The sequence below is a fragment of the Phoxinus phoxinus genome, assembly GCF_949152265.1.
Source record: "Phoxinus phoxinus genome assembly, chromosome: 3".
Classification (NCBI taxonomy): domain Eukaryota; kingdom Metazoa; phylum Chordata; class Actinopteri; order Cypriniformes; family Leuciscidae; genus Phoxinus; species Phoxinus phoxinus.
Window position 1 is genome coordinate 36,668,501 of NC_136878.1, and position 16,143 is coordinate 36,684,643.

The 16,143-nt window shown below is 36.7% G+C and overlaps 1 protein-coding gene across 5 annotated transcripts in view; it reads left to right on the forward strand.

The window, feature by feature from the left end:
• Positions 1-16,110, forward strand: part of traf2b (Tnf receptor-associated factor 2b) — a 31,445-nt gene extending 15,335 nt beyond the window's left edge. For 2 of the 5 annotated variants that reach the window (XM_079607942.1, XM_079607944.1), the window contains exons 3-11: positions 2,314-2,392; positions 2,616-2,714; positions 6,124-6,285; positions 6,829-6,903; positions 7,181-7,255; positions 9,772-10,125; positions 11,494-11,671; positions 13,960-14,129; positions 14,555-14,965. In XM_079607942.1, the coding sequence (XP_079464068.1) occupies positions 2,314-2,392; positions 2,616-2,714; positions 6,124-6,285; positions 6,829-6,903; positions 7,181-7,255; positions 9,772-10,125; positions 11,494-11,671; positions 13,960-14,129; positions 14,555-14,773 (1,411 nt within the window). In that variant the 3' untranslated portion in view covers positions 14,774-14,965. Of the gene's footprint in view, positions 1-2,313; positions 2,393-2,615; positions 2,715-6,123; positions 6,286-6,828; positions 6,904-7,180; positions 7,256-9,771; positions 10,126-11,493; positions 11,861-13,290; positions 13,606-13,959; positions 14,130-14,554 lie in introns of those variants that run through there. The other 3 variants (XM_079607945.1, XM_079607943.1, XR_013796955.1) reach the window with 3 other exon arrangements.
• Positions 16,111-16,143: the final 33 nt, after the last annotated feature.

The following is a 16,143-nucleotide window of genomic DNA, read 5'->3' on the forward strand; positions in this document are numbered from 1 at the left end:
AAAAATTTTTACGAAGTCTTTAGATTTCAAGAAATGTAAAAAAAAAAAAAAAAAAAAAAATGTTGTTTCATTTTCAGTTGCAAGAAATGTTGGGGCATAGTCGGATACATTTACTTACCCTTCCTTTACTCAGATAAATGTAAGTTTGTATACATCCTTGAAAGCCGTTTATTATGTCAGCCAGGGGTGCGTTTCCCAAAAGCATTGTTAGCCAACTATGGTCGTTATCAGCATAGTTCAACGAGTCAGTGTTTCCCGAAACCATAGTTCCAACGAACATTTGCAAACAGCAAAGTTGTGTGGTTGGAATGACAGCTCTTTACCAGTGGTTAGAAGCAGTTTCTTAAATGCTTAATAAATCCTTATCTTGAGGAAAATAAGCAAGCTCACATTCAGTACATTCACATTCAGATTCTACATTCACATTCAGTATCTACAGTATATTGTTAATTTCGAACATTATGTCTTTTAGTTTGTCAAGAGACTTAAAGCACCGATTGTGTAGAGTGCACATGCGAGTACTAGTAGGTAACATGAGCCTATCATTGTATCTGTATATAAGGTAAAATAACTGAGAAAAATGAGAATTAGTCCTCAGGTGCCATGTCCGTAATCTGTATGAAAAAATCAACATTAATTTGATTTGAAACAGATTCATTTAAAGAAGTTATTATACAAATTTGCAACAATACGGTTTCGAAAAAGTCGTAACTAGCTAGTTTATTTCTTCAATGATGCATAATACTATGGTAGTTGAGCAGTGAATTATGTCGTTGTATGGGAAGCGCACCCCAGTATAGGATGTGGCCAAAAAAGTAGTGTAGCCATAATACTGAAGTTATGACTTCAATACAATACCTGAACCTGACTAAAATATATCGATACTACTACTGAAGTGATACCGCAACCTAAAAAACCTAAAACAACAGGAATATTAATTGAATGCTAAATGACCAACGTTAAACTTATAATTCATTATTTTATTTATTAATTTATATATAATTTTTTTTTTTAAATCTCTCACTTGACCAGCGTGTACTGCCCTGCTTTTTGAGCATTTTATCCCCTAAAACAAAAAAATCACATGCCACCGCTAGACCTAATGCCCGGATCCTATTGACAACACACATTTCTATTATCTGTTTAAAGGGTTAGTTCACCAAATTTTTTTAATTATGTAATTAATTACTCACCCTCATGTCGTTCCAAACCCGTAAGAGCGTGCTCCTCTTCAGAACACAAATAAAAATATTGTTGATTAAATCCGAAAGCTTTTTGATCCCCCATAGACCGCAACGTAATTGTAACTTTCAAGGCCCAGAAAGGTAGTAAAGACATCGTTAAAATAGTCCATGTGACAACAGTGGTTCAAATCTAATGTTATGAAGCGACTTAAATAAAACAAATAACGACCAATGTATTTTCTTCTGTGTCAGATCTCCTACGCAATTTGCGTAGTAAACACAGTACAGCGCATATGGGTTCTACGGCAGAATGCCGGCTGATTATTGGCTGACGCTGTTCACGTGAGCACCACGACACATGCGTGTGATGCTGATGCAGGAGCTGGACAATGGTGAGCCGGCGTTTTGATGTAAAACCCAAGCGCTTTACTTTGTTATTGTGTTTCTCTGTACACTTCAGGCGTAGTGCGAGTACTTCATTTACCGGTAGTTATTTTTCGAGGCTTAATAACTTCATAACATCAAGAACTTACCACGCTTTATTTTCTCATTCATGCATATTTCTTAATCACTCATGTCCATAACTTTAAGCAGTCCTGTGCTGTTCAGATATATAAAGTTTGGCATAGCCAGTGCGTCTGCAGAGAGTGGAAGCAAAGCGCTGGACACACACTGCCATGTTGTTGCACGTCAATGCAACTCAAGAACTACGGCACTTATTAAAATGCTGTCATTCTTAAAGTACCGGTACTAGTAAAATGAGGAACCATGCCATTTTTAAAAGCAAGGTATCGCGATACCTTTCTAGTACTGGTATATTGTGCAACACTAATAAAAAGAGAATATGGGTAAACTTTCTTGAATGCTTCCCAACATTTCTTGCAACATTCCTTCCCTTCTTCACAAATACTTTACTTCAATTTATTTCTGCACACATGCTGCTTTCACTTCAGTTTTACCATTATCAAAGTACTTCTTTCTTCTTGTTTCATAAATAGAGGAAAGAGAAGCCTGTATAATAATGGTTTCCCAAAATTGTGGTGTTTAAAGTCTGCTTATTGTTTAATTGCCTTTTCCCCCATGCTCTCCTGTCCTGCACTGTTAAAGTAAATTCTTTCCTCTTCATTAGCTCAGGGCCCATACCCTGCGAAGCCTGTCGTACTGAGGGTATATTTGAAGAGGCGATGTCTATGCTCAATATTACAGTGGTAAGCTCTGTTTCTTAAATGATACCTCTTGGAAATCTAACATTGTTTTTAACTTCCTGGTAACTCCTATTCAGTGTACATTCCTGTTATTGTCAAATGTACACTGCAAATGTATTTTATAATTACACAGTGGAGAAAAAAAACTCCACAATGACATTTACAGGAATAGAATTTCAAATAGTATTCATTAATGAAAAAATCCATGGTCTTTGACTCCCCCTAGGCTTTTCCTGACAATGCAGCACGAAGAGAAATTGATAGCTTGCCTGCTAAATGCCCAAATGATGGTTGTTGTTGGTCTGGTACACTGAAAGACTATGAGGTAAGAGCATAGTTCATCTAGCTTGTTCTCATATAGAATGTTCTTTATTTCTAAATGCAAACTACTATGATAGGCTGCCTCACAGGGACATATTTCAAACTAAACCCAGCCGTTAAGCAAATAGCCTGATAATTACTAAGCAAATAACCTAATCTGAATATTGTATGTATACCAATCCCAATTTGAATTGTAACCTGTGATGCAGCCTGAATCATAATGACACGTGTTCGTTCGTTGGCCAGAGGAGAACTGCCCCCCCACGACTTTAAACAATATGTATTGTTCAAAGAGCTATATAAATAAAGGGGACTTTTGATTTTCAAATAGAAAGTCTTGTCTTGACTTTGAACGACTGCTCAGAGTTCACTGCAGCAGGAAGTGTGGGGGTTGGGTGGAAAGTCCCTGAGCTAGCTGGAAAGTACCAGCATTACCGTATGAAAAGCTAGTTGTTTTTTAAAGCTCATTATCTTGGGTGGTGTAGTTTTAGTATTTTTATAATGCTAAAACCATAATAACTCTCATTGCCATTTTGTCTAATTATAATTGAATTATAGTTATAATATTTAAAAAAAATTTAGTTTAATAATTGTATTTGATTGCATAAGATGAGAGAAACAATTTATTTATAGCCTGTGAACATAACAGATTTTGATTGCTAACAAAAACGCTTGCCAAGTTTCCACTCTGACTCTTATTTTTAAAAACCTGAAACTAGTTTAACTTTCTTGGTTTTTTTTCACTTCCATTTAGCTGGTAAAGGTATCAGTCTGACTGCATTCTTCCGTTTTTACTTATTTAGTGACTAAGTAACCTTAACCCTCACTAAGGCTGTTCAGTGTTGATTCATCTGTGTGACATGGTGACTAAAGAGATGAAGCAATTCCCCTAAAAGTTTTTGCAATAGTTATCCCAGGTCAATTAGGAGCCGCTAAGACGACACAGTTCTCTCTACACAGACTTTAAACGCGAACCTGTGAGAAACACTGATGGCGCTCACGTGTGCATCAAGAATTAATTCTATTGTTATGTGTGTTTGAATATATGTGCGCAGGTTTGTAATTCCCTACAAACCAAGCCTAAACAAAATACTTGTCTTGCCTATACATTTTGATACAGAATTTTATTTTGATACAGAATTTTACTTCGGGGTAGGTACGCGAAATGAAATTCAACAGAAATTGTCATTAGCAACCCATTGGTTTTTATCCAGTGGGAATTAATTGGATCAGGACATTTAGAAAGTAAATGGAATTAAATTTGACTTCCTTAAAATTAATAAATATTAAATAATGTTGACTTTAAGTGCTAGATTTATGCCACTTCAAACCAGAAAATAGAGGGTATGCACGTGACGTCACCATCGGCCAGTGTCTGCGGTTACGCCCACTAAGTGTCAAAAAGAATGAGTGGCTAAAAGATTAAGCGGCAGCGTTGGTTTTCAGTGTGAATGCCGCGAAAAACACACAATGACACATCCACAATGGGAATGAGCTTTGCGATTGACTGTACAACTAGATTTGACGAGAAATCGGAGGTATATATTTACAGACTGCCGATGGCTACAGAACAGAGAAGCAAATGGATCGCTGCAATTCATAGAAACAACTGTCCAGGCAGCGAAAGGTGGATTTGCAGTTATCATTTAGTGTCAATATGCTGAAATTAGGAGTAAAATCACACCCTATATATTGTATTGACAACTCATCAATTAAATATTTACCATCGTATATAAATTGGACGTTTATAAATAAACACAGACAAACAACTAGACAAGTTTTAAGGCTGGACGATATGATGATATATATAGCATTGAAATAAGTGATCTCATGGATTTAGACCTACCTTGTATTTATATAAAGCATTCACAGGCACATTTGCACCAAAAAAATATGCATTTCCCCGGCGTCGAAATCAGGCACATATAAATGTCAGGAAACATAATTCCTGGCTGCATGTCAATATCCATGGATCACTGGATCTTTGGTAAGTTGTAAGGAACACTGTATCAAGTACAACCTTTAGTTTAAACTGATAATCGTTCGTTTTACTCGTGTTTTTGCAGTTTCCCCTATTAAATCCAGTCACGCAGCAGCTCTTTTGCCACTCAGTCCGGCTGAGGTAGACATGTTCCGGCGGGAAAGTGACGTCAAAGCATACCCTCTATACTGTACCTGTACTGGGTTTAATGTCATGATGTGTAAACTTGAATGTTAAATTCATGTTCCTTATTGTTTATTCATCTTTGACACTGTGGTCTTTGATCTGTGATGTTTCAATACGTCACAGTATGGAAGTAAAATATGTTTTGAGCAGCATTTCACATGAACTTGATTGCACATCTAACAAAACATGTGCTTGCTTGAAATGCAGCTTTTGAAATTTGAAGAAAAAAAAAGTGGGTGTGTCTAACCAAACAAGCTTTGAAGCTTATCTTTTTAACCGATATAACTGCCATGACATTTACCACACCCTTTCTGCATAGAATTATTATATATTTGTTTCATGAATAGGCAAGGCATTTGCACAACACTCCTGCTTTACAATTGTTTGACCTTTGATATGAGAATGGAAACTAATAGTATGAAGAGGTAGTGAAGCACAAACGTTCACACTTTACAATAAGGTTTAATTTGTTAACATTAACTAATGTATTAATTTACATGTACTAACCATGAGCAATTCATTTGTTTCTGTATTTGTTAATCTTTGTTAACGTTAGTTAATAAAAAAAACTTTTAACATCGGTTTATTTCAACCTCGTGTTGTTCCAAACCAGAAATTTGTAATAATGAAAAAAAACACACACACACACACACACACACACACACACACACACACACACACACACACATATATATATATATATATATATATATATATATATATATATATATATATATATATATATATATATATATATATATATACTGATCGCTCTTTTCCATACAGTTATTTTGAATGGGGACTGAAGCTTTTAGGATTAAAAAAAATAGTGAATGCACCTTGAATGCTATATTTTAAATCTTCTGAAGCCATACATTAACTTTGTGCAAGGAACATACAGAATTTAATTTTGTTTATGAATTATAATTATTATTTTTAAATTGTGTAAATTAACAGGAAGGTTTTGGGGTAATGCAGACACAATGGTTCTGTCTTGTTCTAATCACAAGGTCGGTATGTACTTTCAACCAGTGATGTCTTGTGACTTGAAAACAGGAAATGCATACAACATGGGAATAAATGGAATTTATATATACAAAGCTGTTAATAGTCTCAAGATAATTGAAAATGGGGCACGTGAAAGACAATTCAAGAGTTGGCAGTCAGACATAGTAAGCTAACTATGATATTTTTCCTTTCAACATTCCTACTAGAAAATGTACAGATAATTCTTTCCTTCACTTAGGGTCAACACGAAGGTCGTTGTGAATTTGAACGTGTGAAATGTGAAGCATGCCAAGCCGTCATTTTGCTTAGCGAGAAAGACCGCCACAATGAGCGGGAATGCGAGGCCAGAACCCTGAACTGTAAATACTGCAAGGTCACATTCAACTTTAAGGAAATTAAGGTAAGAGCCCCAGAAGTGGTCTGCTATCAAGTGTACATTCTGTACTTTTAATGTTTGCTGTGCCAACAGACTCAATGTGTTGCAATAATAAATTGCCACGGTAAAGGGTAATTGCATCACACACCAATGTGGGTGAATTCATGATGGAATGGGTAGTTGAACCAAAATGTATAATTCTCTCTCATGATTTACTTTCACCTCTGCCATAATATTCAAGCTTAATTTCCCATATTATAAAAGTGAATGGCAACCAGTGACTGGCATTTTTAGAAAGAAAAGGACAAACATGTCAGTGAATAAAAGCTTTCTTTATGTTCCTCACACAGTTATCATGCAAGTTATATAGACTACTTTTATGGTACTTTTTATGATTTATTATTGGAGCTTGAAAGCCGCTGATCTCTTTCATATATGAAAGTATCTTAAACATGATATCCATAGGTAATGCATAGCGGTTGAGCAACATAGCAGAAAGGTCAGGCAAAATAGTTGTGTTATCATCTTGACTGATTCCCCCTCCTACATTTTTCTTTTCTGTCTCAGGCCCATGATGAAATATGTCAGAAATTCCCCATGCAATGCAAAGACTGTGGTAAAAAGAAAATCCCCAGAGAGAAGGTTGGTCTCTGTTTTCAGCCATACATTGTTTTCTGCTTTAATTGTGGTATTTATCAGTATGAATGTTGAAAGTATATTGGCCTGTGTTGTTTTTTATTTCATTCGCACACAACTGCTAGTAACTACTAGTGCTGTCATAAATTGTACTAAAATCATCATAAAATACAAATCTGCTATGCATGTCATTTTTAATAGAAGAATAGGGATCCCTTACTTTATTTTCATTCATAAAATACCTTTTTTTCTCTGACTTTTTCTTTTCTTTTCTTTTTTGCAGTTTCAAGAGCACACCAAATCTTGTGCAAAGTCAAAGTCGGCGTGCCAGTTCAGTGAGATTGGCTGCAGGGCAGTGGTGTGTATTTGTTTCTCATGAATGCATTTTGGATCAGAATAGACAATGAGTCAATTCTGAATAGAAGGGTGGATATGGTTTGAACTTCTTCCAAAAAACCTAAGGATTAGTTAACTTTTAAAATGAAAATTCTGTCATCATATACTCACCCTTAAGTTGTTTCAAACCTGTATGAATTTCTTTCCTCTGCTGAACACAAAGGAATATATTTAGAAGAATGTCAGTAACCAAACAGTTTCTGGTTCCCATTGACTTCCATAGTAGGGAAAACATATAGTAGGGAAAACAAAGTCTTCCTTTGTGTTCAGCAGAGGAAAGAAATTTAAAGTAAGATGGATTCTAAATGGCTGTCTATAAAAAAAGTGTGAAAATGATTCCAACGATATTGTTTCTCAGTGCCGTTATCGTTATTCTGCTATTCTTTTACATTTAGAGCGATTTTTAAAACTACAGACATGTGAACGGGCCTTTAGTCATTCTGAAATGCGTCATAACTTTCAAAAGCCTTTAGATTATTTTGTCTGACTTAGTCAGACCAGTGGGATCTATTTTGTCTCTCAGTTTGCATTTTTTTCCACATGACTTTAAAATAAAACCCACATGAGTTTAAAATAAAATGTGGGTTAGAAAAGTCCCAGACTCGGTTAAGCATTTCTGTTAACATGTAAAGTTGGTGAATCATTGGGGGAAATGATTAATTTCAGACGGTAACGGATCATAAATTCACACCCCTGTTCTCTACTGTTGAGATCATAGTTATATTAGTAAGTAAGTTTAAATAAAGTGTTGCCTACCTCTGAAGTGTTCAAAAGAAAGTCAAAGGATTTCCCCAGTGCACCTCTTTTTAAGAACGTGCCCTCTACTGGTCAGAGAATAAACTGGCACAAATGGAGAGCTGCAGTAGAAACATAGCAATCTAATCATCAAGAGGGTGGTCACAGTAATGGTGCAGTGGGTAGTGCCTGTGCTCATCACAGATATTGTGCTCTGGGAGTGTCCAGTGGAAGAGTTGGGGAAACTGCAGAATAAGTAAAAGTATAAAAGCAAAGTATAAGCACACAAGAAAAGTTTAAATGATTGCAGTTTTAATTGCCAGGATTAACAGCATTAATGAGCTCAGGCAGCATCAATCCAGGAAATGGAGCTAAAGGGTATTTTTGTTGAAGTTCAGTGGTGCCTGAACGAGTTGGGGAGGGTGGGGGTGAAGATAAATAGTAATAGTATTTAGCTCATGCTGACTTTTTGAGATGTCACCTTTACGTTTTACATTTTAATATCAATTGCTCATTAATCCAGTGAGTCTGTTCTGCTAATATTGGAAATGTCACAAAAAAAATGTACATGTTAAATTTGATTTGGCTAATGCAAGTTCTGTCTCCTAAAATCACCGTGATTGGAATGCATTTAATATGACAACCTTCTCGTCTCTGGACCAGAGTGTTCCTCCTCTGACAGTTATACTGCCACTCCAACCTGGGGATCTGACTGCTCATTAATTATATAATTCTGCCAAAACTAATATCAGACATTTACTAAAACGATATATTATATTAGAAACGCATATTAGAAATGCGCTTTTAAAGGGAGTCGACTGCAGTAGATAATCATTTATCATCTGATCGGGATGTTGACTAAAAGTGACTCCCTTTCATACATGAAAACTGCAATTTTCTATTCATTATGCATCAATCTGTGGACTGTGACTTTGTGATCACCGTTGTTGGAGTGGATGCTGTGGTGGCAGAGCTCATTTTTAGGATGCGTTGTGGTTAGCTTTTTTTCTAAGGCAAGACACTACTTCCAAAACCAACAATGTTTTTTTCCAAGCACTGGTCAATTTAATTTTTTTCGACTATTCTGCTTCTATAACATCTTACAAACTGATGGGAAGAAAACATCCAAAATACACATTTCAGTGTTTTTTTATTTTATTACAATTGATCTATTTGCATCCGTAGATTTTTAGTTACAGTAAAAGCCCCTTTTCTCATGCAGTGAAACAGAAATCTCCACTTTAGTAGTACATGCATAGACCAAACATTGCAGTTTTCCCCCCTAACTATCAGAGGGGTTTATTCATAAAGAATTCGGCTGATTTATATAACATTTTATGCTTAAAAACATATCCCCCCCTTTGGCTGTTGACAGTATTTTCGGATTTATGTGATAAATTGGTAAAAACATCTAATCAAAACCCCCTTCTGTAAAAACTTTAACCCTAATATAACAAAATGAAACAAGAACTTTGAACCTGGCTTAATCAAATTTTCTATTTCGGAAATTAATCAAAACATTTAATTAGATAATGACTAACTTACATGTCCTAATGTACTGTGATTAATTAGTGATATCGGACTTACCCTATTCACCTGTGGTGTCTTGCCTTAATTATATGTTTAACCCTTTCTTTCTCTTTGATAACCATATGACATTTTTCAACATAAATAAAGTGTTCAACATGACACCACTTTTTGCTTTAATGTAACCTTTTTTTAATAATATATGCATGTTTTTAGGTTGACAACGGTAAGCAGCAGGAGCATGAGCAGACCAGTGTGATGGAGCATTTGCGTCTCATGCTGGCTGTGCTGTCCTCTGTGCGCCTGCGAGCCGAGGGGGCTGTGGAGTGGCAGGAAGATTCTGGGCTGGGATTGTATCGCGGACCTGAAGATGCACCTCTGGCGGGGGCTGATGCTGCCGCCCATAATGCAGGAAGAGGAGGCGCTCCTGGTGTGCAGCAGAAAGTCACAGCTTTGGAGAACATAGTTTGTGTGTTGAACAGAGAGGTGGAACGCTCGGCCCTCACCCTGGAGGCGCTGTCCCGGCAACATCGGCTAGACCAGGAAAAGATCGAGAACTTGTCAAACAAGGTACTACGAACACCTTGCAGGAAATGATACACTTAAATAGTTCTGAAAAAAAAAGAAGAAAAACGCACGCCAAGTTGGATTTATAGGATTTTTTTTTTCTTTCGGACAGCAGAGATGGTTTTGATGCTCTGCTATGTGTCTGAAGGTGATGCGAGGCTCTCACCTTGCAGGTAACCAAATAATGACGTATTGCTCAATCTTGTTTTATAACAGACTGGTGGAACATATTACTTCAAAGGATAGTTTACACAAAAATGACTCATCCTCATGCCGTTACAAACCTGTATGATTTTTCTTCTTCTTCCGTGGAACACCAAAGAAGAAATTTTGAAGAACTCTCTACTTTTCCATGTAATGATCGTGAATGGGGGACAGATGTTATCAATTTCAAAAAATAACAAAAAGCATTATACATTAAGCGGTCCATACAACTTCTGAAATTATATGATAGGTTTGTGTAAGGGAATTTATAATTACAATTTACTCTAAAATACTGAATGTGCAACTTTTGCAAAACAAATTCTGATAGTGCTGGTGCGTTACGTTTGGGCGTGACATGTTCTATAGAAGAAAAAAAGTCATGCAAGTCTGGGACAACATGGACTGTGTAAATGACAATGTTTTTATTTTTAGGTAAACTATCCTGTTTTTTTTTAAGTAGCTTAATAGTCAGTTTGTATTATCATTTAAAAAAGTTCAGGTGTTTGATTGCCAGTGGAAGCCTTCACTATAAAACCGTTGTTAGCAAGAATTGTTTCTGTCGACTGTTACTTGTGAAACCGGTTTTCCTCCCCCAGCAGAAGAGCCTCCGCTGTCTCTGCCATGATCCATAATTCACATGGGAAATGAAGTGGGAACCATCCTAGACTTTCTGCTAATTGTTCAGTTTTGCGTTAAGAGTAGTTCAACCAAAAATGTTAATCTTTCCTTTAATGACAGAACTATTACAGAGTACTACAGTACTCTTTTAACAATTACCAGAACTATATGGAAACCAATTAACAATTACCAGAACTATATGGAAACCAATGAACCAAAAACCATGTACAATACCAAAGTGACAGTCGAAGAAAGACACAATAGACAAGTTTTTACTTATCCATCATATGTCAGTATATCATCGTTTAACTACAGCTCCACAATTGCTGCTTAAGAGTTAATAGTTTTCATTTATTAATGACAGAACTTGTCCATTAACAACATAGAACAATAGGCATCAATGAACCAAAGACAATGTGCCAGTGTCGCCAGACACAATAGAGGATTGTGTAGATATGTCCTTCAAATGCTAGTTTGACGTTATTATAACTACATTGCTGTTTGTCAGTTCCATAATCCTGTTTTTCTTCTGTTTGGTGACTCTTGAAGGTGCGACAGCTGGAACGGACTTTAACCATGCGAGATCTGCAGTTAGCAGAATCCGATCAGTCTTTGCGGGAGCTGCAGTTCTGCACATACGACGGAGTGTTCATCTGGAAAATAGCAGACTTCTCTCGTCGCAGACAAGACGCAGTGGGAGGACGAGCACCCGCCATGTTCTCACCTGGTAAGGTTAAGATCAGATTCAAGGTTCAGGACAGGTTAAGCTCGGTCAACAGTGTTTGCTGCATGGTGTCGATTAAGAACAGAAAATGATTTCCACTCACCCTTTGGTTTGTTTTTACATTTTTAAAGCAAAAATCAGGGTTACCATGTGACGCTTACAGTGGACGTAAACCGTACCAGCGTCCAGAAGGTTTAAAGTCCCTGTAAAGGCAATTCTAAAAAAAAATTCTAAACACATTATAAATGTTAGAAATGTATTGCTAAAACATATTACAAAGACTGTGAACTGCGAAGTACTGAATTGTGGAGTTAGACCGTTAAACAGTTTTTCACCATTGCTATTTTCCGGATTTTTTGGGCGGGGCTAAAACGGGGGCTCGATGACGCACTGGAGCCCCTGAGCTCCTGGACACGCCCCTACTTGATGACGCACTGGAGCCCCTGAGCCTGGCCGCTCTCTAACAAAACAGAGCACATACGCATCAGTTTGGCGCTCAATCGCGAGTTAAGTTACTGTTAGTACTATTATTACTACAGCCTACAGTTTGCTAGTTAGCTATGCCTTCGTCACGGAAATGCGTACTACCTTGATGCGATCATGTACGAAACAGATCGGTGTCCAACATTTCCTAAAAACGATCACATCAAGAAGAGGTGGATTAATTTTGTGAAGAGCCACCTTGATGGAGAGCCGAGGATCACCACCAAAACCCGCCTCTGTAGTGATCATTTTACACGGGATAGTTTTATAAACTTTCGTCGGAGACAACTGGATGCTCTGATAATCCGCTGTTACTGGTGAATGTGGCCGAACCGACTATCCAGGGGCGCCGCTAGAAATTTTAGGCCCTATGAAATAATATGAGGTTGGGCCCCCATTCCATTAATAAAATCAATCTCTGGGGGCCCCAAAAGTGCGTGGGCCCTTAGAATCGTCCTAACTTTCCCCCCCTTAGCGGCGCCCCTGCGACTATCTCCCGTCTCGGCCGTCATCCTCGCGTCGCGCCGACACCTGGTGGCATAGGTTTGATTTTGATATTGGTGGGGACGGGGACATCATTATATAGTTTTGATCGAAATTATTGCTAGGGATATATATCAATGTCACTGGATATTGGTAGGGACACGTCCCTAGCGTCCCTACTAAATTCTACGCCCCTGGGTGCCATCCTCGGCAGTGCGTGCCCACCAATGAGGGTAGGCTGCCTTGTGTGCTTATGTTATAATTATAGTAGGTAGTCCACAGTAAGTAGGCTAATAAATACTGCAACACTCTAACGTGATTTTTTTGTTTATTTATATGATCAATATGATTTCTTAGCCAAGTAATTTAAACTATCTGTTCACAAAGCAGTCCCTTCCGACCACAAAAGAGACCGAGTCTTTCATGCATAAAGTCACTCGAGAAGTTGGATGTCAGTCAGACAGGTTTCAGCGCAGCCTGCGGACACGCCCCCAGCGTTTGAGAGCAGAGACCACTGCTCATTTTTTCAAGATTTTAATAGCTTATTTTATGTACTTGCCGGCTTTTTTTATCATTCAAATTTGGCTGGGTGGCTAATAACACATTTTTCTGTGATATGACAAACTCAGAACACATACTTAATTTTGACTTTACAGGGACTTTAAAGGCAGAAATATGAATCTCGATATGCTCTGCTCAGCTCCATAAAAGGATGTTTGCTCTATTCTCCATGTTATGTCTCCTCCCTTTTTTGTATTTATGTGGGGACATCGTACGAAAGTTACCGGGTGTACATGCTTTACGGTTATTTGTCATGATACCAAGGGGGGATTATAGGAGAATAATCTATATAATAGTATAATTGTACATTATTTTCTGTGGTATTCAACATTGTCACAAATGCTGTTGATTGAACTTGTGTCCTGGAATGTTCTTGGTTCAATAAAGTTGAATCCTACTTTACATTTTGTAAATAGTAAATTGTAAGCAGAACTTGAGGGCCTTGACGCTTTGTGGCACTTAGCAAAGGTCCTGCCTGTGGAATTTTTTAAGCTTATGTGAAGGTTATTCTTAGAATGCATTTTTTAAATGCCTTTCCATCGACCGATCAAAATTGATAACATACGTGTCTGTGTAAAAACAGAATTTCATGTCAAAGTTCAGTTAAGTCTATTAATTAAAACAAATTCTCAAGATGAGTAGCTGTTTCAAATTTGTGTGAGTATTCAAGTATTCCCTGTTTTCGGAGCTGATTTTTGTGAAGCATTTTTTAGTCACCTTTGGTGATGTTTTTGCCTGAGTTAATTTCTGACCCTGCTGTTCAGCACCTTTCTTCTGTTCTTCAGCATTCTACTCCAGCAAATATGGGTATAAGATGTGCCTGAGACTGTACCTGAACGGTGACGGCACAGGTCGGGGCACTCACCTCTCCCTGTTCTTTGTGGTCATGAGGGGCAAATACGATGCACTGTTGAAGTGGCCCTTCAGCCAGAAGGTAAATGAGCCGATACGCTTTCAGGCGTTCATTTACTCTTTACTTTAAATTTTTTATTTAAGGGTTTTACCAACTAAAGCATCACAACACCACTCGTGTTTGGATGAATCACTTATTGCAGGGACTGAATGTTGAGGCTGTTCTGTTGTAATATTCAACATATATACACGGTAGAATACATGTAGTTAGAATATTGCTAGCTAGAATCTTGAATATTGTAGCTAGAATATTGCATCTAATGAATAATTGAGTATTAAATGTTAAATGGTTGAGAATGAAAGTGGTGGGTGTAATAACTATTTTTTCTAAGGATTAGAAATATTAAAGTAAAACATTAGTACATGTATTGTGTCACCTGATGTCCAATATAACCTTTAGAACATAAGCTTGGCATTACATTGATTGTAATTCTTTTTTCCTTCCAGGTGACATTAATGCTTCTGGACCAGAACAACAGAGAGCACATCATTGATGCCTTTAGGCCTGACGTGAGCTCCACATCCTTCCAGAGACCCATCAGTGAGATGAACATTGCCAGCGGTTGTCCTCTCTTCTGCCCCCTCGCCAAGCTGGCAGGCAAAAGCTCATATCTGAGAGATGACACCATTTTTATTAAAGCCATAGTCGACCTCACTGGCTTATGAAGCATTATTCATAATAACAATGGATGGTATTATTATTATGCTTCATATTTCAGCTGCGGAAGCCAAACTATTTAAACTATTCAATATAAATTATTATATTATAATAGCATATAATTGTTTCAAGAAATATTTTCATTGATAATAATATGATTATGTCTGTGTATGGGCAGTGATTAAACTGACTTGCATACCAATAACTCTTCTATTTTGATAGAACTGAATATTTAATATGCACTATATATTTATCATAATAATACATATCTATATAATATAAATGTATAATACATATATTTAAACTATACCCATTTTGTATGTAATAATAACATAATATTACTTATAAGATTTTGGTTTTGCGTGACCCGAAGCTGGCAGGATTTTTCATGATGTTAAAATCTGGGATATTGTTAGGATGCTAACTTTTTTGAGGACAATTTTAGGAGCATGGTCACTTTTTGATGGAAGTATAGTGTATAAATGGATACGTGTTTGTCATCAGTCTAATTTTAAGTTTTAATTTTAAGACCAACTTAATAATAGAGCAACTTTAATATCCATAAACCGATTGAGCGTTGTGAGAATCAGCTCATAGAAATGAATCTTTGTGCTGTTTCTTCTTATAGACAAGCTCTTGTATGTGCATGAGGCTACAATATTTAACAACATTTTAATTAAGATAGGAAAAAGGAATGTATAGATGTCCAGACATCTCGACTAACCAGTGCTTAAATTCAATGTACTGGTAGTTATCCTACTTTTAAACATCATCTGATCGTAGGTCTGGCTCTTTTTGTTTGGGCTTGAGAACTAAATTTCTACACAGATTAAACGATTGTAGACATTTAATTATCTTCAAGCCCTTATAAAATGGACCGGACATACTAATAGCTCCTTTTCCCCTGTAACATCACTATACTTTAGGTTAGCATGGGATATTTTCTGAGTCACCTGGTGAACTGGATCCAGTATAAATCCTGTTCAGTTAAATAACAGTCCATGTTACTTGGATAATTAGAAATAGTTGCTTTTGTTGGAAAGAAGACATTTGTTTCTCTCTTTCATTTCTCAATGATAAAATGAATAATGTAGTAATTTGTACCAGCTATTTGTCAGCTATCTGTCATAATTCCATTTATATTAGTTTGTATTTTATTATTTAGATAGTTATTTAGTATTTTAGTATGCTTAGATAGTGATATACCCTTTATTATTTTATTCTGATTTTAGCTTCTGATGTAGTTTTAAAAAAGTTTGCTTTAGTCTCTTACTATATAATACATTTGTTTGTTAGTTTGCAAAACTTAAACTTGCTGAAAAAAATAAATAAACAATTAATTCAAGTGGTCTCTACAGTGTCTTTATGTCCCATGTTT